General features: G+C 37.2%; 1 protein-coding gene across 7 annotated transcripts in view; it reads left to right on the forward strand.

Moving 5' to 3' along the window:
• ATRX (ATRX chromatin remodeler) overlaps nt 1-27,984 on the forward strand; it is an 85,991-nt gene that overhangs the window by 49,967 nt on the left and 8,040 nt on the right. For all 7 annotated transcript variants that reach the window (XM_067004794.1, XM_067004795.1, XM_067004796.1 and 4 more), the window contains 11 exons: nt 5,684-5,821; nt 6,767-6,942; nt 9,022-9,139; nt 12,894-13,024; nt 13,319-13,407; nt 13,590-13,762; nt 16,004-16,157; nt 16,441-16,544; nt 18,584-18,692; nt 19,562-19,739; nt 21,218-21,412. In XM_067004794.1, coding sequence (XP_066860895.1) covers nt 5,684-5,821; nt 6,767-6,942; nt 9,022-9,139; nt 12,894-13,024; nt 13,319-13,407; nt 13,590-13,762; nt 16,004-16,157; nt 16,441-16,544; nt 18,584-18,692; nt 19,562-19,739; nt 21,218-21,412 — 1,565 coding nt within the window. The remainder of the gene's footprint in view (nt 1-5,683; nt 5,822-6,766; nt 6,943-9,021; nt 9,140-12,893; nt 13,025-13,318; nt 13,408-13,589; nt 13,763-16,003; nt 16,158-16,440; nt 16,545-18,583; nt 18,693-19,561; nt 19,740-21,217; nt 21,413-27,984) is intronic.

The raw sequence follows: 27,984 nt of genomic DNA on the forward strand, positions 1-27,984 counted from the left end.
CAAATCTAGATCTGTTTCATCTCTCGTAGAGCCGCTCCCTGACCCAAACAGTTGTTCAGAGCCCTGTTGTTTGCATACTACTGATGTGATCTCTGACTTTATAGGCAATATATTATTGTAAAAGTCCCCTGCTTTTTTTTTTTTTAAAAAAAAAGGTATAGTGTTGCTTTTTGAGCTTCAAAAGGGGTTAGCATTAGCTGCTATTGCTAACATTTAGCATATTTGTAAATGGTGACACATTTGCTGAAGACTTAAAATGCTCTTCTGATTAAGTTGCAAAAGAGAATGGTGGTTTTCATTCACATTAAAAATAGCGTAGTTAACTAGAAATAAGATGAGCCTTTTTAAAACTGTAAGTGGTTAGAGCTGAGTTTAAGTGTGACTCATGAGTTGAATGGGCAGAAAGCACTTCTGATATTTTGCAGCTCTTGTCGAGGTTGTTTAAAATACAGCAATGAAAACCTATTCTTCATGTCAATAACTCGGAATTCTGGAATATTTTTTCTGAAAGACATGTATGTATTGAGATTAAGATGAAGAAGGAAAGAAAAAAAAGTTGGAGTAGTAGTTCCAAAGGAAGAAGTTAGGAATTTCCAAGAAAGCATAGAAAATTGTTTCATACTGGCCTACTGATGGCTGATACAAGTCAAAGCTGACTACGTGTGATAAATCCACACCTACTCCTTTTGTGGACAAATCATCGCTTAATTTGTAGTCTTCCATCTTTGGGCAGGATTACAAGGTCAGTGCTCTGGCTTCTAAAATCTTTCAAGGTTGCTGATAATACTGAATTTGGGTTAAAAAAAGAAATGAAGAAAAATGGAAGTGAATCAAGTTATGAAGCTTGAAGCCCGGTGAAAACGTCATTTAAAAATATTGATAAAAATTGAGCAGATCAACAATGAAATTAATTTACTACTTAAACTGATCTTCTTCTGAGTTGGGAAACCTCAGAATAATGACAGCTTGTCAGAGATGGAAAGTAAGTAGTTTAAAGAAATACTTCGAGATAATTGAAAGCATTGCTGGGTGCTGCCATCTAGGTCAGAGAGCTGTGGCCAGATGGGTAGTAACGAAGGTGATTTTTCCTTATAAGCTGGTTGAGAGATAAAACGGATAAAATACTACAAAATACTTTGTCTCTAGAGGCCGTGAAAGCTACCTCTGACTGTGAATAGTGCAGTTGTTTTAAAAATCAGAAATTGACTTTTCAACAAGTCTTATGATCTGGTTGTTTTGGGCTTCATATTGCAAGCTGATAGTAGCAATTCTCAGATTTCCATTCCTTTAGTTTAAATTCTCTCTAAAATCTCATCAGAAGTTACTTCCTTTCTTCTTGTTTTCACTGGATTATCTTTTCAAAAATTGTCTGATAAGCATCCTTCTATGTGATGGTTTCCATAGGTTGAAACATCTGCCTCTGTTAGCGGGTTTTTACTGACACATGTTGATAATGTGCTTTGGTAGCTCTTAGTTGGCCTTTCTCTGTACTGAGCTTTTGTCCCTTCAGAGATGAAAATCCCCTCTGCTGCTTACGTTCCTGCTGAGCCTTCCTGAGGTAGAGTTTGGTGCTGGAGCTGAAATGATCCAACAGCTAAGCTGAGCTATTAAGGGGTTGGTTCTTTCTTCTACCCATACTCTGCACGTTTCCATCCCCTGCCTTCTTAGCAGCACTGGCATTTCCAGCTCCAGTTTGCGAAGCTGCCAGTTTGACTCAGGAAAGCTCCTGTATAATAGCTGATGAACTGTTTTTGTGATCACATTGAAGCCACAAGCATTATTTAAGCAAGAAGGAAAATTGCTTAGGGTTGAGAATGTTGCCAGGAAGCTCACAGCTGTAGAAGAAAAGGTATGAGCTAGTGTCTAGCAGTGGTAGCAGTAGCCCGATGATGGCTTTGTACTTGGTTGGTTGTGTTCAGGTGTATTTATATTCAATTAAAATTTTGTTTGTAATGATGAATGAAAAAAACCACAACTCACATCTCCATCTAATTTCACCCCAAAATCATGGAAGAATTGAAGGATCTCTTGTCCTGCTATATTTCTGTTGACTTTAGCAAAGAATAGAGGAGTTGAGATACTCTTATAGTAACTGACTTTTGTAGGTTATTTTTCTTGTGGAAAGTGTAAGGGAGCCGTGGTGTAAGGTTTCTTACTTATATGTCTTTACAATAATGTTGCCCCTTCCTTCATGGGTTTGTATTTATGTAACTTCAAAACCATCAGACTGTAGAGGGAGGTGGCATGCTCACCGTGGAATTTTATACAGAGGAGACCTTGTGCCTTCTGTGACGTACCCCATCCCATCTCTTCCGAGTCGTTTTTGGGTTTTACATCCTGCTCGTGGGGTGGTCCTCTTCTGCTTCCAAGCCTATGTAGACACCTTAGGACAATACGATAGAGCAACATTTGTGATTAGGTTAACTTCTAATGGTTTAATCATAATCCACAAATTGCAGCACACTGGGCCTTGTAGGTTTTGACTAATTTCATATGAACATGGAAACCCTGGTTTGGTCTCTTCTTGGATTACTTGGTTGGTGGTGTGGAGTCAGGCCATTAGGAGCACTAACCTTGCAATAACTCAGTAGTTATTTTTATGTTGCCTCATATCCTTCTCCATTTAAACTAAATACAAACAGACAGTAATGTTCTTGTGTTGTTATCCATTACTTTTTGGACACGTTTGGATTTCCGAAACTGATGAGAAGACTCTTGCAACAGCTTCTTGCTATCTGTGAATCACGGCCCTGGCAGTGAGCAGACTGCCAGTAAAAGTTATAAATCTGCATGCTGGATTACTGCTGGGACTGCAGATAGGACAAGCTTTGTCTCTGGGAGCACTTTTAAAACTAAAAGTTGCAAATTTGGTATTTGAGCAATAATTTAATGGTTTATGTCTGGTTAAAATGAATACTGCTAGGGTAGATGTGTTCTGTAGTAGAAGCTTACGTAGTGCTGTATGCTGCAGGAGAGGGGACCAGAGAGGGAAGGTTTAGCCAAAGTTTATGGGTGGGGAGATAGTGTGAGAAGTGATTTCATTAATTAACTAGCTCTGCCACGTGAAATAATGGAAGGATTGTATACTCCTGCAGAGCAAGACATTATTTCCCATAATGCTTTGTACCACACAGCATTTTATCGAGTTGTTTGTTAATAGCTGCTGTGCTGTGCTTGCAGCATTTCAGTAATTGTGTCGTTTTGTTCTTGTTACTGCTAATAAAAATCCCATTACTGTTAAACTTGGGAAGTTCTTTAAGTTCTTGTAGACCTCAGAGTAAAAGAACTGTGTGTGTATCTATATACCTATGTATCTATCAGTGTGTGTTTTATTTGTATCAGCGTATTAATGTGTCCAAGCACAGCAAGAAGGTTAAGAAGTCGAAGACTATGATCTCTGAAGAAAGATTGAAAGAGTAAGGCTTTCTAGCCTAGAAAACAAGATTACTAACCGGACAAACTTTCCACCATGTAAAAGCTGGTTAGTGAGAGACTTTGGGTGGGATTTTACATGAGTTGGAGAAAGGAAGAGGCAGAATTTATCTGGAGTTGCATCAGAGATCATTTATATTATGCTTTACACACAGTGTTTTAGGAGAAGAGAGAGGTCACAAGAGTTTTACTTCTTCTGGGGAGGATGCATCCTACTCTTGTATCTATTATCTCAGATGAAGAAAATGGACTAAACAATCCCTTGAGGTCTCTGTTTTACATTCCCTTACGATATTTTGATAAATGCTCTGTCTGTAATGATTTTTAAGAACAAGAAAAAAACACAAATGTATGAAAGTCCATGTCACTGAATTGTAGCCAAGATGTGAGTTCAATATTGGTGCTACACGACTGCCAAACAAACCACAAAAATTATACTAAGATAGTTTTTTCATATTTCTGCTATCATTCACTTAGTCTAAGCAACATTGACCTTTTTTAAATAACTGCCTTGTTCGTGTTAAAATCATAGTCTTTGAAATGGATTTCTGGATTTATTGGCACCATTTTGCTTGCCTAACCATCATTAAAATTTCATTATCCTTTTTTCTGATGTGCTTTGATTGTAAATGCAATGTTCCAGACCAAATCCATTTCTGAGAATGCTGTGTTAATGTGCAGGCTGTTTGATCTTGTGGGGAGATGCTGCAAGTCTTTACAAATGCTTCAGTTCTGGCAAGCTCCTTACTCTTCAGGAAACACTAGCCCCGAGGCGGTTCAGAATGAGGACTACAGAAAGGGTCCGTCAGTAAGAGGTGCTTGCCTAAAACTGAAGAAGGTCTTTGTGCGTAGCCTCTCAGCACTGTCCTTGCTGGGGAAGGTACAAAAGTTGTGAAGTAGTATGGGGAAATGTTTCTGGGGAAGGTGTGAGAATTTACAAATCACTGGACTTGGGCAAGTCGAATGTGTTGGGAATTAATGTAGGTACTGGATTTTCGTGATTGCCTTCTAGACTTGGTTAGAAGACTTATTCTTTCTCTTAGAAAAGAATACCTTCTTGATTCCTTTCATATTAACGTGTAAGATTGAAATCAGCTTGACATTTTAAATGGCACAATTGAGATGGTTGGCACTAAATCGTGCGGTTGGTCAAAGTTGTGATTGGACTGTTGATTTGTGTTGATTACTAGAATTGATTTTCTTTACTGAAGAAAACGTTTATCGATAAGTTACAAGAGATTAAATTGGTAATGCTGATAAATTCTTCTTTGCCATCTCAAATGCCAGCTTTTTTAGAGCTGAATAGATAACCCAGCTGATGGCTTTGGTTAGTATTTTTCAGAGGTGTGTAAACTTGAGTTCAGCTGACGTCAGGGTTGATAGTACAGGAATTGAGGTCAGTTTTAGATCTGGTAAGACATTCATTCAGTCACCAGTAGGATCCTAGAACATCTTCCATATGTCCTTCCAAGGAAATAGTTTCCAGAACTTGACCCAATTCTGATAAATGTTAGGATGTGTAAGTGTATTCTGCCAAATTTGGTATTTTTTGTAAACCCCAAATTCGGAGTCCTAATAATTCTGCCAGAGTTGCTTCGCATACAGTGCAAACATCTTATGGCGTGGTTTTGCCATTCCTTGTGCAACTCCTCTAAATTTGTAGTCTGGAATCCCTGGTTTTATCTTCGGTAAAAGCAGAGGAAATTTCTGCAGTGACTTTTAGCTACAGGGTGGCATTTCAGTTGTCTCTAATTCAAATCAGGTTTGATGGTGTTCATAAATCTTAGATTAGACTTCCAGTCGCACTGTTTACCTGTGTTGATACAGATCTGTTGCCTTGCACAAAAATTGCTGGCTACCTTATCTTTTGGGTTTTGTTTTAATTGCCTGAGCACCAGTAGATGGCAGCATAAGCTGAATTTAGGGAACAGCTTTAAGAAGTTTTGACAGGGTGAATGAAAATACAGACACAGATGCACTAGCTCTGTGGATAGACAATTTTTACAGGAATATGTTCGAAAGTTGTATTTAATCCTGCCTTGAAAATTTTACAAGTAATGGTCTGCAGTTTACCAGAACGTCTACTGTAAATGCTTGTGTAAAAACTGAAAAAGAACCTTAATGGTGCTTTAAAATAAATAAATAAAGCCCATAATAAACATTAGTAGAACAAATTTCAGTTTCTGTAGGCTGCCAGTTTCTTTGTGGTTATAAAAGATGGGAGAGATCTAATGTTCTTATTTCTTTCTAGGCCCTGACTTTGTTGTTTGTGATGAAGGGCACATATTAAAAAATGAAGCATCTGCTGTTTCTAAGGCAATGAATTCTATTCGATCCAGGAGAAGAATAATCCTTACAGGAACACCACTGCAAAATAATCTTATAGAATGTGAGTAGCTTTCTTGTTTAAGACAGCTTTATTTCTTTGAATGTACTCCTGCCTTTCAGCAATATATTAGTAGAGAGAGAGTTAGTTTGATTACAATTTGACATGATGAAGCTGTTTGCTATGTTTCTACAACAACAGAAAAACAACAAGTTTTTTGTTTTGTTTTTCATTTTGCATATTTAATTAATGTCTCGAGATGCATTTCTATGATAGCTTAAGCCAAATTAAGCCGAAGCTGTTGGAAGCCTGGCCTTTCCTCCATCCCTTTCCTTGGCATGGCCTTGCATACGTCTGATTCCACAGGGAGCCGGTGTGAGGAGTATCAGAACATGAATGCTGAATAGCTTTCTGACAGTTCAGTTCCTTGGTGTGGCTCACCAAAGGATCAGATGAGTCTCAACATGTCCAAAGGGAAAGGGAGGGAGTATTTAGAGGGGAAATGGGTGGACCAGGTCTAGCAGGAGCATAAATTTAAATTGTTTTAAACTATTATAGAGCAGTGTTCTTAGAAAACTTGCTAAAACAGTAATTTATTTTATTGCTTCAGGAATTTTATTCTATATTAGCTTGTAATATTTGCTCCTGTTTGTTAATAATGCGGTAATATTTCTTTCTTTTGATTAATGCTTTTGAATCTGTTTCCAAATATTTACAAATATGATTTGTCATTTAATTGCTTTGGTGTACAGAAGCTCTCAAACTTTGTTTAGCATCTAAGATGAGGTAGTGTTAAATCTGACATTAAGTTTAGAAGTTACCTTTTTGCTGACAGTGTGTATCAATTTAAGATGCCTTTTTCTGAAAATGCTGGGTTTATATATACATTTTTTTTTTGCTTAAGAGAAAGCTCTTACTTTATATATGACACATTCATTTTGTGTTAGAATTAATCCCAGTACTGTACTTTCACTTTTCAACAACTGGAGCCTGATCTTTTTGTTCCAGATCACTGCATGGTTAACTTTATTAAGGAGAATTTGCTTGGTTCCATTAAAGAATTCCGAAATCGATTCATAAATCCAATTCAGAACGGTCAGTGTGCAGACTCCACTCTGGTAGATGTCAGAGTAATGAAGAAGCGTGCACATATTCTCTATGAGATGTTAGCTGGATGCGTTCAGGTGAGAACAGTTTTACTATAACTAATTACTTGAATTAGCTGCAGGGATGGGGGTGAGTTATTTCTTGTTCTGATAAAAGTGCATGTTACTTTTGACTTAAATACTTTCACAGGTTACCAAATTTCTGCATTATTCACTGCAGCTAGAAAACCTTTTTTAAAAAAATCGTCGTTTTTATCCTGATACCAATACCTCCTAAGCAGGATATATACAGATATTAGAGAACACTTTTTCTGTTAGGAGAGTAAAAAAATTATATGATAGAGTAGGATGCCAATTACTTGGAAATCCTCTTTTAATTTCATATATACATGCTTGAAAATTCATCTGCCTAAAAACTGCAGAGAAAGTTTGTGATCTGTAGTTTGATCCATAGTTTGTCACTTGGTTCTGGATTCCTATTTTTTGATTTGAGAGAATGAGAACAATTGGGAAGAGGAGAGAAGGAAGTTTAATTGGGTCTAAAAGGGTGAAGAACTTAACCTTAAATGAGAAGAAAAACAAAACAACAAACAAACCTTAACCTCCCTAAATTTCCAGAATGATGGCTGGCCTCCATCTCTTGAGTTTACCTGCTATAGTATTGCACCTCATGTGCCATCAGCACAATGTTACTGCTGTTCCCCTCTAAACCCGGGCACCAGGAGAGGTGTGGTGCTGTGTAGGCTCCCAGGGCCTCTTCCTGGCTGTGCTTCTGCAGACCTGCCTGTCCCTGTCCTGGCACAGCCTTGCTTGGGGCAAGGGCAGGGACACAGCACCCTCTGTTCATGTCAGAGCTGAGTCTGCCCCCTTCATATGCGGTCGTCTTGGTTTTTTTTCCATGTGTTGTTGATCATTGGTTAAGTAGTCCCAGTGGGCTTGAGTTAGGTCAGATGGTCATAGTGGGATAGTCCCATGAGTAGATAGCTCTCCTTGAAAGGAATAAAAAGGTTTATGGCAGTGTGTAGGGCTGGTAAAGGACTTTGTCATACGATGAGTATCTTGGAAGTATGAATAGTAGCAAGAGGATAGCACACAACCCTACACCTCTGTACAGTACAGGAACACAAACTATTCCCCATTACAGTCTGCTCATGTTATAAAAGAGGTAGCATGAAAACTTCAATTATTGTAAATAAACATATGAAAACATTTAATTTCCTTAAACACTTTCTGGAATCAATACTTACAAGCTGTTATGGATAAATCAGTCCTGCACCAAAATCAGTCCTGCAACAAAATCAATCCTGTTAGCTGGGGACCTTACCGTTGTTCTGCGCTGGGGGGACACAGATGGTGAGCAAATCCTGAGTCCCTCAGACGCTGGGCACTCCACACTCATGCAGCATCGGATGGGGCCTGATGGATTATCCCACAGCATGCTGCACTAAGCAGGTCCTGTCCGCGGAGAGAAACTCTCATTTAATCTATTGTATAATTTCTCTGCAAGAAAACAACTCTATTCCTAAGGAATGTTCGCATGGGAGCTTCTCGCTACCCTTCCAGATAAAAGCAAGGCCATGCAGGTGGTGTAATTGCTGGTGCCAGGTGGGAGCTGCCAGCAGGCTCTGCTGTTTGCAGCAGGCTGGCTGGGGTTATCCTGCAGCCCAGGGGTTTGTGCTGCATGGCACAAGCCCAAAAGCCACGCTGGGCGAGTGGCGCAGCACAGGCTCAAGCCCCCCGGGGCTGCTCTGTGGGTCCCCAACTCCTGAGCAGTGTCTCGGTTAGGATCAAAGCACCCTGTGTCGTTTGGATGAAAGGGCAAATGGAGAGATACAGAATCTAGTGTAATGGTAGAGAAGATGAAAACGAGTAAATTTTGTTTTGCAGTCAACTTTGCAAGGACTTGGAAATGGGACATGGGGTTGATAGGCCATCTTGTAACTAGACAACTGCATTTACTGTGTAAGGTGGGCCTTACAGCGCCTGTACGGGGATTTATTTATTTATTTATTTATTCTTCTTCTTTGAGGTAGGAGAGAATGTGAATCATTGTAATTTATGCGTGGTGCCTTGCCGTTGGAGATGCCCGAAGTTCTTAAGCTCTCAGTAGTCATTTTCATGTTTATAATGACTAAAATCTCACTTTTAAAATTACAGAGGAAAGATTACACAGCATTAACAAAGTTCCTCCCACCAAAATATGAGTATGTTCTAGAAGTTAGAATGACACCTATTCAGTGCAAACTCTACCAATACTACTTGGATCATTTGACAGGTATGTGCCTACAGTTGTCTCAGGTAACAAGATTAATGGTTATTTACTAAGGGGCTTTTGCTGTGGTTGGAAGGGTTGTTAGATATATAAAATCAGCCCTATAGGGATATTTTTCTGCTTCCTATAAGGTTGACCTTAGCTCTGAGACTTGAATTACAGCAAAACATTTGGTTGTGCGTAAATATTCTTGGAGGAATAGTAATATATGTATCTCAACAGTAGTCCTCCTTCAGGTCATGGTTCATCTCTTCTTTCTTTTTTTCCTTTCCTAGACATAAAATGTAATTTATTTAATATTTTATTCATGTAAGAAACAAAATATTTGCATTAAGATTGGAGGGAGAGAAATTAAAATTGAGCTGCACTGCTGTAAGCACACTGCCAAGCCTTGCAATTTCTTTTTTAATTGTTATAACCGAAACTGTTATTTGTCACATTTGGCTCTTTTGTGGAACTGTCTCTTCTGTTGTGCTCTAAACCCCTCAAGTCTGGTTTTCACAATGACCATTCTCATTTCTTTCCAATTAATGTAAATTTGGTTAACTGTAAAAGTAAGGTGTATGAGGGGGAAAAAGAAATGTACCACAGTGGGCTACTCTACTGTTCACTTTTAAGAGAGAGAAAACTCTGCAGCTTGTAATTTTAGTGTATCAAGGTGTCAAAATGTCAACACTTCTATATGGTGGTGCCAGACAGGACTACTAGAGTGGGAATCTCAAGGAACTCTTAAATGAGCTTTTCTGTACTGCTGGGCATTGTGCAGCCAGATTCCTCAGCAGCAGCTTTTGGGTTCTGGAACAATCTAGTTTGTTTATATACCACATAGAATAATTGTCTTAGTGATTGTGCATTGAATTACATTGTCATGTTTAAGGTGCTCTGATAGGCTTTTGTTAAACCTTGAAACATATATTCCCTTTCTGCAGTTGCTACAAAATGTATTACGTAGACTGTTGTGCCAGTTTAGTAGTATTAGTATCCTTTTTTCCTATTTTTTTTGCACCTGTTAAGCCACCTGCCTTAATGCCCGCGTGTTGCTGCTGCAGGAATTTCTAAACTATATTTTTCTATTCTGGTTACTCTCCCAAATTTAATTACAGAGATTAATTACATCTCAAATCAAGCTGTGATTTACAGCAGTATGAAATTCACTGTGGTGTCTTAATTGCTTTAGGTTCTGGTTAGTGCAGTTTCTATCACCTAGCCAAACTGCCAGCTAGATTCCCTTTCTACACCTGTGTTGTGTGATGCCTTCATTTGGTGTAAGTTACGGACGTAGAGAGTTTTAAAGGGCCAGTGAAAGCAATTTCACTTCCACTGATAATCTCCAGTAATAATTGCACATTTACATGCAGGTTGCTCCTTTTAGCCTTTCATTCGAAGGGAGTAAAAACTTCTTGCTTTATGTATTTTTTTTAAAAAAAAGGAAGTAAAAGTTCTTAGATTAATAGTACTTCAAAGCAGTACACAAGCAAGCCCAAACTTTTATGCAGTGCTCACACCTAATGAGCTCTATATTGCAGTCTGTCCTGTATTGCTGCATTGATTCTTCTTTATAGAAATGTGCTGAAACGCTGCTTATGTGCATTCCATGTCCTTCATCATTCTAAATGCGTTCCAAAAGCAAGTAGCCTAAAATTATGAGCATTAGTTATTTACTCTACAAGCATGCATCCAAATGGTTTAGGTTAAATCATCGTAGTTCTTCATGGTGTCTTGTAACTTTCAAGAGTTACAATAGTTTTGTAGGTTTCCTTTGGCCCATTTCTAATACAAAGCAGGACTGGTTTTGCAATTTCAGACTCTACAACCCTGACTTTGTTGGTCTGGCATGCTTTTAGATGGTGAAGTAAATCTTTTATGGATCATTGATTAACATAAGAGCTAGTGCTGTTTGTTTACAACTGCTTTACTTGGTGCAGAAATCTTTGCAGACACTGGCTTTCGGTGCTTCCTTTTTTAATAAAGCAGGCAGCCGATAAGAGGAAGTAACCTCTAATCTGGTGTCCCTTAAAGCTAAGGAAAGGATTTCCTCAGGCAAAAAGCCTAATATAATGAGCTTCACGTTTGTTCTGTTGTTGGAACAATTAATTTATTATTGGGTTGTGTGTGTAACTAACTGAGAAAACACACTCCCTAACAGGTATTTAATCTGTCCAAACTTAGAGGGCTCGACACAATTATTTGAGCTGAAATCTGCAGCTGTCACAACGGGTTGCACAGTTTCATGGGTTACTAGCCCTTGGTGAGCTTCTTCAACACCCTGAGCTAGTAGAAAGCATCATTTACTTTCTCTCTCTCCTTCTCGGGTTAGTGTCCTGCCACTGTGGTGAGCTCAGTCAAATCATCTGGTACTTAGGGCCAGAGACAACATGAGAGAGAGGAGGACGAGAGGGGAAGGCAGGAAGAACTGCCTCTTCCAGAGAAAAAAGCTGTGCAAGCTAACCGTGGCCCAGGTCTTCAGAGGAAATCTCTAAAATGGTTACTGAGGCCTGCATGAGTTCTTTGGATTACCTTTGTATTTAGAGAGTTCCACTGAGGAAGATGTGCTCTCTGATTTTCATTAAATAAAAAGTGAGTCTTGCTGCTGAAGACGAATATACAAGGGAAGTTGCTGCTTCTCTGCAAATGTTTAAAGTTGTTTTCCTGTGCCCTGTAACAGAGGCATATACCAAAATACGCATTTTAGATGCAATATTCTAAGGTTGTCATTTTTTAATTCATTTAATGAACATGTTTGTATATGAACACTTCTGTAATAATATGTGAACACATATCACATATGAACGCTTCTGTAATACAGAAAATTAAGAAGTCTGTAGGAGTTGTTAACTGAGGACGTTTCTCTGTCATATTAGCTCAAGTTTAGCCAAGTTGAACCTAAGAATTTGTCTTCCTTATAATTCAATTTCCCAGCATCATAGGGGAGTACAAGTTAGTTCTAAAGCTGTGTTTTATGATTAAAACATAGCAAGAAGTCACTTTGTTGATTATTTGTGCTCTGTATACATCTATTTGATTGACTTAACTTGTTGAGCAAATGCACTGAACAAGCTTTATGCCTGCCTCACCGTAACATTTCATAAACATTTCAGAATTTTGATGCAGCAAATACTATTTTCTGCTAGGTATACATACCTTAAATTATGGATACAATGCATATGAAAGCCAATCAATTTCAAGTTATTGTACTGTTTAATGAGTCATTAAGACTACAACAAATGTTCAACTCTGCATAATGTATTACTTTGCTCTAATTTGTGCTTGAACAATGCAAATAGGCTGGGCATTTTTACATTTTTTTATTGTAGCAAATTAATGCAGAGTTGCAAGTTTTAAAAAAAAAGTAGCTTAAAATAATAAGTCAAATTCATTGAAAATTAAGTGCAAATTTTATTTTGTTTTGTAGCTTGGGCTGCTCTTTAAGAGCTGATTTTACAAATAAATGCATAGACATGACTCCTTTAGAGAGGATTTGGATTCTTTCCTATACTGGGAAGAAATGTGCTTTTATGTAAAAATGAAATCGTGTTTCTTATTGTCAAGAAAAAGGGGAAAATATAATTTTGACAACTTTAACTAGGAGAAAAATGCCTATGACTGAGTAATTTGATCTCTTTTACAACAGACGTTACAGTATGATGTGCATCTGGAAAGAACACTCAGTACTTCACCACCAGATTGTTCAAAGGGGGAATGTTATGTGGCTAACTTACTGCAAGGTTTCATTCTCATACCTGAACTTTATTGTCAGGTGTAGGTAGCGGCAATGAAGGTGGACGAGGCAAAGCTGGAGCTAAACTATTCCAGGATTTCCAGATGTTGAGCAGAATCTGGACTCACCCCTGGTGTTTGCAGCTGGACTATATTAGCAAAGAAAATAAGGTAAATTAGATGTATTAAAATACTCTCTATTGAGACATTTTTCAAACAAGCTATGCTAAATGCTAGGTAAAATTTCATCAAATTAATGGAAACCTTTGGTGTGGGGTAATCGTGCCGCTGGTTTTGTCGTATTTTTAGTTTCTGGATATGTTGTCACTCTTTAAACATTTTGAAAGGCCATGCTGTTGTAGAACTTAACATTCTTCAAATGAAGAATAAGCAGATGGCTAGAGGTTTAATAAGAGCTTCTGGATGAGCATAATTAATAAAATTTCTGTTTTTTTCTCTTTTGAGGGCTATTTTGATGAAGACAGTCTGGATGACTTCATAGCTTCAGATTCTGATGAAACTTCAATGAGTTTAAGCTCTGATGATTATGCAAAGTAATTGAGCTTTTATTTGTTGTTTGTTGTTGGATTTATTTCCCTAATAGAACTTACGTGATTTCTATAAAGTAAAAGGTTTTATATATATGTGTGTATATATATATATCTCTGTTAGAATATATCCTCTAGCAATATGATCTTAAAAAATAATAATGGGATGTACGATGTTATCTTCATAGGAAAAAAAAATCCAAGGGGAAAAAAGTGAAGAAAGAGTGTAGCTCAAGTGGGAGTGGCAGTGATAATGATGTAGAAGTCATCAAAGTCTGGAATTCAAGATCTCGTGGAGGTGGAGAAGGAAATGCAGAAGAACTTGTAAACAATCCTCCGTCTGTTACAAAATCAGATGAAGGTGAGTATAGTATACAAGTAAATCAAATACGATGCAGCTTGACATTTGGAAAATGTGTTTTGAGAGTGCTGCTGTCAAGAGTTCTGCTTTGTTGCAAAACAACAAATTTCTTAAATCCGTGAAGTGCTTCTATGCTCACAGTTCCTGCTGTTCCTAATAATCTCCTACAGGAAAAATAAAGGGCATCAATTTAGAAGTGAGGGGTCTTGTGACAGAGAAGCTGAACAAATACTTTAATTCATAAGTACAAAACAGTGTAAGGTTAACAGAGAACTATGATGCTTTTCATCTTTATTTTAGGATGTTGATGAAAGATGAATGGAATGATTAATAGATATGTATGCCCTTTTTTGTTGCACCTGGAATTTGAAATAAATAACTAAGCAAGCAGGTATAATGCAGAGGCATAAGAAACCTTTTTAAAGACTTGTTATTCAAGCTATGTATATCTATATATTTGATTTTCTTTTATTTTTCCTTTAATAATCTACTTCTAACATTGTATCTAATATCATAAAGCTATTTTTCTGGCACTATCATTTATCATGTGTTTAACAGATATATCAATGCCTAATCACCTTCCCTAAATAAGTATTTTTAGGGGGAGAGAATTTATTTTTTGTCCCCTATTCCTACAGCAGAGATATCAAAAATGGGTGAGGGGGAGAGAATGAGTGTGTGTGCATAAAATACATACATGTACAGATTAAGTGTATTAAATTCATTACTAACATTACAGGAAGCATGAGTTTCTGTCTGTGGAGCACTGAAATTTTTACATCTCTCTCATGCAATCTTGTTCAATTTAATGTAGGTAGCAAATTTCTAAACAGACATTTGATGCTGTATCAGATGAGGTTTGGGGGCAAACTTGGTATTTCATTTCAGCTGTTGAAGGCCTTTCTGCAAAGTTTAGGGGTGAGGATAGAAATAGGTGGCGTGCATAAGATTTTCCTATGTCACGTCAGACTAAATCTCTTAACTTGTTCATTGTTCAGTCTGGTATTGAAAAATACGTTCTTTAAAAGCTTGTGTGAAAGAGGGCTCAACTGTGAATTTTGTCAAGATCGGTTCTATCTTGCACCTGGAATTTATCGGTGTGTCACAATTGATTAGCTGTGCATAGTCTTCAAACGTAAGCATTTTGAATTATTCATGAGATAGAACAGTTTTCTCCTATGTAAGTAAATATTTCAGTAAGATACAAGTTTTTATGTGAAAAAACATAGCATTAATAAATCTAATCAATTTTTATCACTCTAATGCAAAGAAGGTTAAATTGCAATGTCATAAAAAGAAATTAAGTAATGCAAATAAAGATAATTCGTGGTTCTTGTCTGCCATTCTGGTTCTGATTACAGTGCTGAATATAAGCTTTTTCTGGTTGAATTCAGCTCTGTCTCAGAGTAGACATAATGCAAATATCATTAAAGATCAGCATGGTTGGTGTCTGACACTCTTGAGTGATGATTTAAACCCAGAAGGACTTGGTGTTGCTAGTTATTTTGGTGTAGTTTTCAGTGAGAAACTGTACTTTATAGTTCTAGTATTTTTATATTTCTAGGAGTCAAATTAACAACAATAAAGAAAAAAGTTAATTTAATTTCTAAGATGGTGACATGTTAAAAATGGGATTGTTTTCATGTATGTGTTCTGCAGCTGTTGTTATTCCAGTGGTGTGTTAGCAGATCAGCAGGCAAGAAGCTTTCCTAAAGAACTTTGCAGAAAAGCAGAATATACTGGTGGAATCTCTTTTTTCTTCAATTGTAAATTAATAAAAAGGGGGGAAAAAGTTACAATTTTTCCCCCATATGTACTAATGTTGTCTTCTAAATTAGATTAGGAAAAAGATTCTAAATCTGAGCATAACAAAAGAGGAGATGGTTTATGTTTTGTCTTGAAAACCAATATTATATGTAGCATTTGAAAGCTTTCTTCTGAGAGTTCATCTTGATAGACGACCTAGGTGTAACCCAAAAGACCATTCTCTTTCTAGGAATTTCAGATGTTTGTTTCAGATTCAAAATCACTTTGTGAAAAGCTTCTTTTTAATTGCTGGAACATGATTGAGTTTTCAAAGACGCGTATTTGTTGGAAACAAAGCTGTTGATAAATACTCATGGGGAAAAGCTGCAGATAGTAGAACTATTTTTCTAAATGTTCTGCAACATAAAGACATTTCAAAGCATTTTAATGGACACAATGCCTTTATCTCTGAGTTTTTGTTTGTGTTTTTTATAGGTAAAGCTACATCTTCTTCAAATCCTGGTAGCCCAGCTCCAGACTGGTACAAAGATTTCGTCACTGATGCAGATGCTGAAGTGTTGGAACATTCTGGGAAAATGGTGCTTCTCTTTGAAATTCTTCGAATGGCAGAGGAGCTTGGGGACAAAGTGTAAGTCAGTTTTAGAAGCATTTTCAGCAATCTTACAAATACATCAGTCTGTTAGTGTTCTTCATTCAGTCTTTATAATGCTGTAGCTCAGGTTTTTGAACCAAATGCTCTTTTTATGGGAGAGTTTTCCCATACACGTACTCCACCAAAGCCCCTTGCTGTATCTAGGTGGATTGTTCATTTCAAAGGTTTTATCAGAGTGAACAAGGGAGAAAAGTAAAGCAGTACAATATTTAAAATAACCTCAGAGGTTAATGTTGTGGTTTTGTGTTTCTGTTTTCAGCCTAGTATTTAGCCAATCACTAATATCACTGGATTTGATAGAAGATTTTCTGGAGCTGGCCAACAGGGAGAAAACTGACAAAGATAAGGCTCCTATTTATAAAGGTGAGTGTCAGCTTGGACAGTTACAAAGCTAAGAACTCTCTTACAAGTCTCTATTTGGTCCGAAGGGAATGGAGTTAAAATAATTGTTTGCATGAGAAGCATTGTGTGCTCTCTGCCATTCCCGAAGCTGGCAGGACTTCTGTTCTACTCTGCAGGAGGTCTGTGTTATCCCATTATGGACTCTTGCTTCTGATTTCATTCTGTATCATCTGTGCTTAATGTAGCCTAAGCAGATTAAATGTTCATCATCCAAAATTGAGAGAAGGCATTTTATTAAATTCTGTACAGAAGTGATGTTGTATGCTCATGCATGGCAAATTCTGATGCTTCCTACTGGGAGAGAGATAATGAAGGAAAATTACACTATTTTGAAGTGGTGTGTCTTGATGTTGAATGCGAAATGTGAATTTAGGCTTTATGTATACTGCAGCAGATTGTTTTATGGATTCTGTAAAGAGAGCAATGTATTGAATTAATCATTATCCTAGTGATGCTTGAATGGCAAGGAATTTGTCACCAGCCAGATGTGTCCTCTGTGCAGGATGTTTCTTTTGTTCCCTCTGTGTGGCCCTCCCAGAGCTCTTGATGATGCAGTTAATTTTTATGTGAAGTTCCAGTGCTCAGTGTGTGTGGATTGAAGAATTTCTTTGAATCTGTCATTCCTTTCAAATATCTCATTTCTAAGTATAAACATGTTGAACAGTTGCATAAGAGAAATGTGGCTTAGTGGTATCAACACGGTAGTTAGATGAAGATCTCCAGTGTCTCTCTGATTTATTGTTCCCACGTGCTGCTTTCCTTAGCTTCTGAATATTTGTTATCTTCAAATATAAGCTGTCTTTTTTTCAGGTTTCTGCCTTTAGTTGGAGATAATTTTTAAGGCCTTTTTTTCTGGTTTTAATAGTTCTTTCAATAAGCAATTAGACTGTATTTTATATATGTGTGCGTTTATATATTCCAGGCACGACTCAAAAATCTGTTTCTCATAATTGACTGTATGAAGCAGTGTTGTCTCCTAAAAATGCTGTTTTCTTTATAACTGATGGCACAGTGGGGTTCATTTTGTGGATATGTATCTTGATAGTCAAGAAAATGAAAGGCTACTTCTGAATTCAGGAGAGAAGAATCTTCTATATAATTTTTTTTCATCTGGCAAGAAATAGCCATAAGTCACAGTATATTTAAGCTCAAACAGCTGTTCTGAATTCAGTTCCAAAATGGTTAGACCTTGACTTTTGAAATCTCCTTTTGAGTATTTACTTATGGATGCTATTTGTATGGGAGAGACTGTTATGTTAATTAAAAATATGAAATTATGGAGATCAATTAGTAAAGCAACTAGTAGTATAATACTTGAAGATTAGATGTAGTTACTTTTAAAAAGTAACCTTATCTCCAAACATCTCTATACAAATGTGGATATAGAAGTAGAATTGGTTAGAAATCAGAGGAACCATCCAAAAAAGCTAAGGTCTTCTCAAATACTTCATCTAAATTTTAACCTTGAAACATAGCTTGATTATAACTTCACATCTTGAAATTCCGATCTTTATAAAGCTGCTTTAAGGAGTTTCATTTAATAACAGTTGTTAATTTTTACAAGATTAAACTCTTAAGGAGAAAAGGGTAGTGATAGATGTTGGATGCTTTTGTCAAAGTAAAGTGCTATTGACATTTAGTCTACTTTTCGAATTGTTTTAGACAGAATTGGTTTAGGGTTGTAGGAGCATTATTCTTACAGATGCAGTTGACATTATATTCTCTCATGTTACGTTTTACATTTTATTATACAATCCTCACTATATAATCTGAAGGCATGCCTGTGGAAAGCCCCTGAATTCTCCCAAAATATTTTCTATCCTGGATTTTCTGTCTTGAATAACCTGTAGACTTTTCCCATTGTTCTAAGTTGTCAGAGTAGCATACTTCATGTTCCATGTTTGCTTTTGTACTATTTTGAGAGTTGTTTATATCCAGCATTATCAGTCTGGTTACTTACATAATAGACATTTTAATAATTTGACTCTTAACATTTTTAGGTGAAGGAAAATGGTTCAGAAACATTGATTACTATCGCTTAGATGGCTCAACTACAGCTCAGTCAAGAAAGAAATGGGCTGAAGAATTTAATGATGAAACTAATGTGAGGTGAGATCTCTTCTGATAGACGTGTTGATTTTCCCTCTTTTGTTCCACGTTTCTTTGTTACTTGTATTAGTTTATTGACCTATTAACATTGTGCCAATAAAGCATCACAATGCTGCCAAGTACAGGACTGCTTCATATAGTAGTTTTAAGCAAGTTATTGTTGTTTGTCCCCACTCCTCAGTGTGTATATTTTATTTCGATGCTTGTGGCTCAATTGCATATTACTATTTATTTGTGGCTGGAGCTTCTTTGTCTGCAGAGATGAGCTGTTTCTTTTGTTCTATCCTTGCAGTTCAGTTTGTTTTTTAATTTCAGCTGAAGTGGTTCTTCCATGTTAGAGAAGGAACTAAGAATAAATAGACTTGGGATTTCTATCCGTTTTGCCTGTTTATCCTCTAGCAGTTTCCATGCCTTGGGTCAGAGAGGTTTCGCAGGTTATCTAGCAATGCTGCTACAACAGGCAAATGCTGTTTGGTAGCAAAGTTGGCTTTTAACCTGGCATGGGTGTACTTCACTAGTCTTTCTAAGTCAGTTCAAACATGAAGATGAAAAGTGATAAAATATGCTTTTAGTATTGTAAATACGCTTTCTTCACCATTTATAAGTCTGCTAGGTGCATTTTATAAAAGTGTAATACCTACGTTTTGGTACTGTTCTGATTGTTTTCCAAATATTATTCCAGTAGCACAACAGTAAATAGATCGTTTTGTAGTAGAAGGAAAAGACATTTCTATATAAACAGACATTTTGTTAATTCTAATAATATACTAACCATACTAGTCTCTCAGTTGACATTGTTTCAATATATAAAAATATATATTTAATACATTTCCAAAATATTAAAAAATTGCAACTTTTCTCTGTTCCAGAGGCCGCTTGTTTATTATCTCCACTAAAGCAGGCTCCCTTGGAATTAATCTTGTGGCTGCTAATAGAGTAATCATCTTTGATGCTTCTTGGAACCCATCGTATGATATCCAGAGTATTTTCAGGGTTTACCGCTTTGGGCAGAACAAACCTGTGTTTGTGTACAGGTTTTTGGCTCAGGTAGGTTTCTGTGTGATTTTTTTGTGATATTCTGGTTCTGCAGTCAAATTTGTAAACTGTAACTATTTGGACTTCTGCTGAGGTCCGTAGTGGTCCACACTGATCCAGTCATCTTCAAGCTTTAATCTGATAGCAGTATTTGTCCCAAAATCACTGAAAAAAATCTTGAAGGAAATGGTGGTAAAATAAATAAATAAATTGCAAAATAATAATTAAAAAAAAACAACACTGAAATTATTTGCTGTTAAGCCCACTTCATCTGGCACTTTGTATTTCACAAATCCTGGAATTCTAGCAGGGATTCACACATTCAGACTCGGAATATTATTTACTGCTTTAATTTGTACATTACGAAAAATTCTTAATTGTATAGACCACATAGAGGATGGCTGTCATTTGTCAGTAGCCTTGCTGAATGTGACTGACTTCTACAGACCCCTTAAAACTGGTCTCTGGGTCATTGAAAATCCAAATGGAATGAAGATGCTGGTAGCTAAAGATTTTTTTTTTTCTATAAAAAGGCATGCAATCATGATTTGAAAACCTGTATCAGAGCCCAAAGATCTGTAATGATTCCGATGGTCACCGATCTATCCTCTTTATAAGTAATAATGCCATTACTTCTGACAGGTAGTGTCTTGCTTCATCTCCTAGTTCTGAGGTTTTCACAGGACAAACTGAAGACTTTTTTTTCCCTAGTAACAGTAATTAACTCATGATCAAATCATTATTCACTTGCCAACTTAAATAGATCACTTTTTGTAACATGTTACTGTCAGACATGGATTTTTTTTCTTCAGGCTTCAGTCTGTTTTTCTCTACGTGCACTTTTGAACTGTTGGTATCCTTTTTAAGTTGCAGTGTTTAGAACAAGCTGTGCTGTTCTCATACTTTTCGTAGTTGTCATCTTTTTTTTTAAATATGTAATTTTCCTTTTTTCATCAAAGATCTAGTTTGTTCGTACCCAGCTGTGATGAATTAGACTTGACTGCTTCCCTTGCCCTGTCCTTCCCACTCCAGTGACTTGGTATCTGTTTTCCTTTTTTATGGGCTGCCCAAAGCAGCAAAATGTACAAAAAAGGTACATACTGTGGAAATTAACATTTTTGTCATAATTATACTTCGGGAAATAAAGCAAAACCTGATCTCTTCAGGCCACTGCTGATAACATGTTTCTTACACTTAGTCAACAACTAGATGACATCTGTCGCTTACAAAATGCACGCTACTTTTTATTCATTTCCAGGAGGGTTTTGTTCTTTTGTTTGTTTGTTGGTTTGGTTTTTTTTCCCTTCAGCAAACAGTGAAGTATTTTCAGGTTTCTTCATTGTTTTCAGGTTACTTTGTAGATAAGGAGCACAGAAAAAAGGGAAATAGAGCACTGTTTTGTTGTTGTTCTTGCTCTTCTCTGTCTGTTAGTTTTTTCCTATGTAACAGAAGGTCGGTTTTGTGTAAAAGTGAATAACTGTGTTTTCTAGGGAACGATGGAAGATAAGATCTATGATCGACAGGTAACAAAGCAGTCGCTGTCTTTCCGGGTTGTTGACCAACAGCAAGTTGAACGTCATTTCACTATGAATGAGCTCACAGAGCTGTATACCTTTGAGCCAGATTTGCTGGATGACCCTAATTCAGAAAAGAAAAAGAAGAGAGATACACCGATGCTGCCTAAAGTAAGTTGATGCAGATCACTGGGAATTATATTCTATAAAGAAACTTACATCTTTTGAAGGATGTGGGGTATTCGATCTTGCAAGGAGAAGTGCTGTATTTTTTACTTTGAAAGTGGTAGATTGCAGATAATGCAATAAAACGTGTGATCAATATCATGGATGCTCTAATGCCCTTCAGTCTAATTGACAGTTTAAGAAAAAGATCTTCAGTTAAAAGACAGAGTTTTTAAATTAGAACAAACAGAACCTGGGAAGCCAAGATGAATGTGTAAGTGGGTGCTGGTGACACCTAGCATTACCTCAATTAGTGATAACAAAACTATCAGGAGATGCTGGGCTTCAGGGTCTGTTTTTTATTTCCCTAGGTAAGACTTTGAGTCAAATTAATCCATGATCTCTTTTGCCAAGCCTTTTTGTGTGGTTTTTTTTTTTTTTTTTAGTTGTTTATTACTGTCTTCTTGTAGGGACCATTAATAGAAATACAGTAGAGATAGGGAAAGAGATATTTATTGTTTAAGTGAAGAAAAATTGGACAAGCTAAGGGTTTTAATGTGTTTTTAGTGTTGTCAGTACTAGCAGAGACCAGTGACATTTTTGTTCCTTTTGCAGACGGTCATTTACTGCACATGGTGAGAGCGCTGACGTTCTGTGCTCTGGGGTAATACAAAGTAGTGACTTCTAAGATCACAGTAGTTTGTTTCACGGAGGCTTGCCCTAATCTATTTGTAGTGGCTGTGACATGTAGTAGTGGTTCATTGTAGTGGTTTATTGGCTACGTAGTAATGTCTCAGTATCCTGTGCAGTTCTTGGGGAACCAAAAAATTTATGAACTTAATTTGAAAGTATAAACTGTAACTTTTATTCCTGCCTGACTGTGAAGTTCAGGGGAAAGAATGATCAGATCGTTTATTTTACTTTCCTTTTCCAAGTCAGTTTATATTTAAGGTTAGTCTAAGGTTTGTACTTCATCTATTTTATATTTTTTGTGTTAGGTGTTGTTCACATACACTAATGTAATGTGGCCTGCCAAAGGCTAATCGATTAATAACTTGTGCAGTTGTCTTTAGCTTACCAGGTGAATAGCTAGTAAATAGTAACAAGTAAATGTACAGCTTGTAGCTAATTACTTGATTACATCTCTGAGCTGTTAGCTTTAGGTCATTACACACTGTCTGGGTGTGAAGAAGGAGGTTTCCTAGTTTGTACATCTATTAATTTTCAAGGAAAAATGGTATGCTTTTCATTCGAAACTGTTTGTAGGCCACTGTAATATAATAAATTGCGGTTGAGCATCACATTGGCATTCTTAATATTTAGGCCTTTGTCTGAAATGGAGTTTATTTGACCACCTACAGTGTCCATGCAGCTGTCAGGGGGATTTAGGAAGCAGTAGCCCTATAAAGCGTTAGTCGCTGTTACGCATGCATTTAAAACCCTTGAAAACAATCTTTAATGACTGTATCTAAGCTCTTTTTCTTACGGTGTTTCACATTGTAAGCAGTAAGTTGTAGATAACAGATTCAATTTCTACTATTTTGTAAATTTACAAATTCGTTTTTTTACCTCCTAAAACATGCTCCTTTAGTTTAATTAATAGTACTTACTTAATTCCATTTAGCCATCAACATGTGGTTCATATAAGTGAAGTTGAATACAAAGCTTTAACCACGTCCCTGGCTAGAAGTGAAGCAGATCTGTGTATAGGAACTCTGCGTGGTTCTTTTTCATAGCTTTAGCAAATGGTATTGAACAGGATTATTATTATTAAGATGTGCATCTTCGTGCACACTTTTAATCTGTTTTGTTTTCATTTGATGGTTGAAAGGGCTCTAAATCAGATAGATTCATCTTACTTTAGCAGTTTCTGTATTTATTTGTTGGAAGCAGGCTTTTGTATTCCTGATTCTGATTCCACAGAATGTGGAAGGCTAGCAGTTAGTTTAGCCCCTAAATAATCTTTTCCCTTTCTTTGTGTCCCCGAATTAGGCTTGGGTCTGCGATAGTGAGGAAGAATCCTGCGGGATGCTGAGCTCCCTCAGTTCCTGCTGAATTGGGGAAGTGGGAGGTGAGGTGTGAAGGTGGCACAGGAAGTAACGTAACTTCTGGTAGCTGGGAGCAGTGTTGCCTGTAGCATGCGTGGTAGCCAGTGTTTTCACGTGTCTTTGGGCTGCTTGTGGTGAAATGATGTTAAATTGTTAGTGGGGAAAGATGTGTCTCAGGAGTGTTAATAATGTCGGTAGCTGTCATTGCACAAAGTATTACTTGTGGTTTGGGATTGGACCAGGCAGTCTGAGGGCAGGAGTGCAATCTGTCCTGCAAGGGCATCATACACGCGTGAGCAGCAACTTAATCTAATTAGCGATTCCTGGATAGTTCATCCAAGAAGAAATGCAATAGGAACATTTAGGGTGCCTGGGTGACTAGTGCCAAGGTAGTAAACTGTTGCAAAGTAATTTATGTCACAGAACTTTTTGTTTGTTTCTTATATTTACTATAAAAAATGTAAAGACAAAACTCTTTCCCCTTAACTATTTTGATTATCCCAATTTTTATTATTATTATTTTGGCTGTGTGTCTTCTCAGCTGATTGGGATCTGTTATTTTCATTTTATCCACAGTCAGGTTCTTGCTTTGCACACAGGTGAGCTAGCGCAGCAGTTGCAGCGGTTTGTTTCTTGATCCCTGTGTTCTGTTTAACTGAATGGTGGCTCATACCTTATTTACAATATCATTTGTTTAACTTCTGTTTCATTTACCTATTTCTTTTGCTCTGTCCAATTCTCTAGAAGTTCTACATAAACAACGAAAAGCAAGTACCAGCTGTAGAAAACATTGCAGTGGATGGTATAAATATCAAAATCATGTAATCTTACTCATCCAGAAAGCTCACTATTCCTTATTTCAGTGGAATTAGAGCAGAGATGCATGACTTACCTTTATAATAATAATTTTTTTAATGATTTGATGAATTTAACACTGCATTTGTTGCATTTTTTGGAGAGAAAACAGTTGATTATAAAGACTGATATGCTTTCAGAAGCATTTTATTGTAACAGCCCTTAATTGCACAGCAGCTGGAGTTTAAAACTTCACTTAAGATGCTTTCTTTGTGCTAAGTTCAGCATGCCCTGCCTGATCTCTGCAGCTTTCAGCTGGAGGCAGAGGCCACTAAAACTTCACCTGAATTACCCTTTTCCAGCATTGAGCTGCCTGCTCCTCACGTAAAAAGACTGAGCTGTTCCTTTATAATTATCATCAAAGCCAAGTAGGAATTGAGGCTAAAAGAAGGCTTTTGTTTTGCTTTTTACAGGTTTTATGTATACATTTGTCTTGTCTTCAGGCCTCTTCATCTCTTTTACATCTCCAAAGCGTAGTCTCTTAACAAGGAACGATAACATTGTGTAGCTCTACTCTTGTGGAGGCAGCAAGATCGGGGGTTACCCTTGTAATCCATAGCCTTGGTGTGAAGTGCACAATAAAAGCACCTAAACATAATAAAATCATCAAGTAGAGATACAGCTAGGATCTGACAGAACAGGTTCCTCACAATATGGATGCATAAGTACTTGAAAACGTGCTTTGAAGGGTTCAATTCCAAAATGCATGTTCTTTAGAGGGAATTATAAATAAGAATTAGGTGACGTGTTTTCCATCTTTCCTCTGATTGTCTAAGCATAAATGTGGAAAACCCTAGAGAAATAAGTTTTCTGCGGATTGTCTGCTAAGTCACCTTACTTCTTGACTTCAGCGAAGCCACCTTTTAGAAGGTCAGCAGTCAGGAATCGTGTGCTGAGGAGGAGTGGTTCAGAGCTGGGCATTAGGGTTGCTCTTGGAACTTGTAGATTTGACACGCTTCCCAGCAGCTTTGATGTAAGAAAAAATATTTTTAATTCATTTCTTACTAAAAAATTAGGAGAATTCATTGTGGATTGTTTTAAAAGAAAGAAGTAAAGCCTTAATGTGAGTGAAGAAACGAGTGCTACTTGATTTTCAAAATACGTCCTTGAGAATTCCTTTATGCAATAATCCCAAGTTTCAGTCAAAGAAGGGTTTTCTTAGAAAATGTTGTTAATAGGTGGGGGTGGAGGGGAAGATGCTGAATGTTGCTATTTTATATGAAAAGCCACATGGCAAACGTGGAATATGTAGGTTTTCCTGGAAGCTTATCAAAGTTTCATGTCAAGTTTTAATTTTAGCAGCAGTTTTCCGCACACTGCAGTCTGAGCAAGACCTGCAGGTTTCCCGGGAGCACTAAGAGCCAGTGTACGCCCCTCTCGGGGGAAAAGGCGTGCTGCACTACAACAGTAACTTCACAGTGCCATTTCTCTGCCCTTAGCCCTCTGAAAATCCTGCTACGTCTTGAAGAATGTAAATACTTGGTTTCAACACAGTATTTTTAGCATGAATGCTATTCACCTGAATTATTAAATTAGTCTTAAATTCCACTGCTTGAAAGTACATTTCATTCATCCGCTGTCCCTGCAGATTTGAAAATGACTGCCGCAGAAGTGCTGTCTGAAGGGCATAACAGGTATCTTAAGACTGAGTAATCGTCGATTCAGATTCATTGTATTCAAGTATAGAAATAATTAGAACTAATCACTGTATATAGCCCATGAGCTTTATGCAAATGTAGTGACTCATTGCCTAATACAGACTAGAGGCATAAAAACTTTCTCTAAATTGCTACTCTACAGAAATAGTAAAAGGAGAAGATAGTGTAAAGTGAGAAAATACTCTTTGGTGCATTGTGACTGTTTTTCAGGTGTTACATTTCACTTTGCCCTGAATTTAACAATAGATTCTGAGTCCTTTTTAAAATCAGTGCGATTTATGATGACTAGGCTGTTTTGGTTTTTTAAAAGCAGGTTCTCAGACCCTTAACACTCAGCTCCCAAAGGATTACACTGGGGTATCCAGGAGACTTGGCTGGTATCATGTAGCTATCACTGAAGTTTTTTACCACAAATGCTGATAATTGGGTGCTGCGATCAGTGCAATGCCCACGGCTTGCTCTGGCCAGTGCAGTGTTTCAGAATAGTGCAGGTGAGGTAGGAGATGGACAAGGACAAAATGGGCTTGAGGGGCCCTCGCGACCCTTGCAGCTGGCACCGTGGCACCTTGTTCCTTGTCCGTTCTTCCTAGGACATGATTTTTATTGTATTTTTGTACTAAGGGACAGTTCTGTGAATTTTGGGAAGGCTTTTAATTTCAGAACCCAAAGAATATGCTGGCTTTTATTTTTCGTTCATTTTTATTTCTAACCTTGGTATTGAATTTTAAATTGGTGGAGGAAAAAAAAACCACACCTTTATGAACTACAGCATAACTTAGATTCCTTTGTGGAAGATTTCCTTTCTAATATATCTATCTCTCCATAGCATTTAATTTCTATATAAATGACAAATTAATCCTTTTTAAAAAATAAAAAACTTGAAAATCTCTCTTCAAATTTTTAATTCATCACCAGGATATCACCTAAAAGCTTATAAACAATAATCATTTTCTTATCAACAAGTTAAACAAATGAAAGGAATGTTAATCTGCTGCATTTTTTTGTATATAAGGTGAATTTATTATTTTTCTTCACTGTAAAATAAATCACATGGCAGTACCTTCCATATACCAGTTTTCAAGCTCCATCATATTTAATGCAAAATAAAGTTTAGACAAAGAAAAGCAAACACGCAGTTGGATGTAATTTAAACCACATTTTGAAGACACTTGGCCAAGTGAGTGTGGATTATATTCCAGTATTATTTTCAATAGTAGTGTTACCATGGAAATTAATGCATGTGCATGGCCTGGAACCCTCCACGCACTGATGTACAGCTACAGTGTGTTGAGAGTGCTTTTTAATTGTGTTAACTTAATTTTGTAATACCTCCTTGACTTCTTTACCCCCTTCCTCTAGATGTTTTCTGCACATCCCATTAATGCATCCCCTTTTTCTCTCTCTCTTGTCCTTCTCTCCCACCACCCCAAAATCCCGTTACGTGTTTCTTGTGCCCATGAGTCATGCAGGTCTTACACTGAATGTTTTCTTGAAGAGCTGGAGAAGAAAGCACGGGTCAAAATTTAGGAAGACTAGTTGATAACAGAAGGATAAAACAAAGACTGGCTTATATAGTTCCTTATGTTACCTACAGTTACCTTCTGCTTACTGTAACTGAGCTTTAAACATGCACAGGAACAACTTTCTGTAGCTGTCATGGCAAAGCCACTGGTCAGGACTCTCAAGTGCAGTTCTCAAGTACAAGGTTCCCAAAGTACAAAGGTCTGGCAGAAAGAAGGGCTTGGCATTGATTGGGTCTGTAGGTATTTGTGTAATTCTGCTGCAAAAAGACGTCTCTTTCACTGCATTCACCGTAATTTGTTTCAGGAGTGGATCAGAAAGTTTAATGGAACGATGGTTTTGTGTTATTAATCCTAGGTGGAATGCTGAGGGGTACTGGAGCTTCTCAGTTAGGCGGGCTTATCAGTGCTGCAGGTGCATTAAAAAAGAAAAAAAAAGCATTCAGTCATTCCTTCTGAAATGGGGACTCCTGTGGTACAGGGAGGGGCAGGTTTTA

Source organism: Anser cygnoides, chromosome 13 (assembly GCF_040182565.1).
Source record: "Anser cygnoides isolate HZ-2024a breed goose chromosome 13, Taihu_goose_T2T_genome, whole genome shotgun sequence".
Classification (NCBI taxonomy): domain Eukaryota; kingdom Metazoa; phylum Chordata; class Aves; order Anseriformes; family Anatidae; genus Anser; species Anser cygnoides.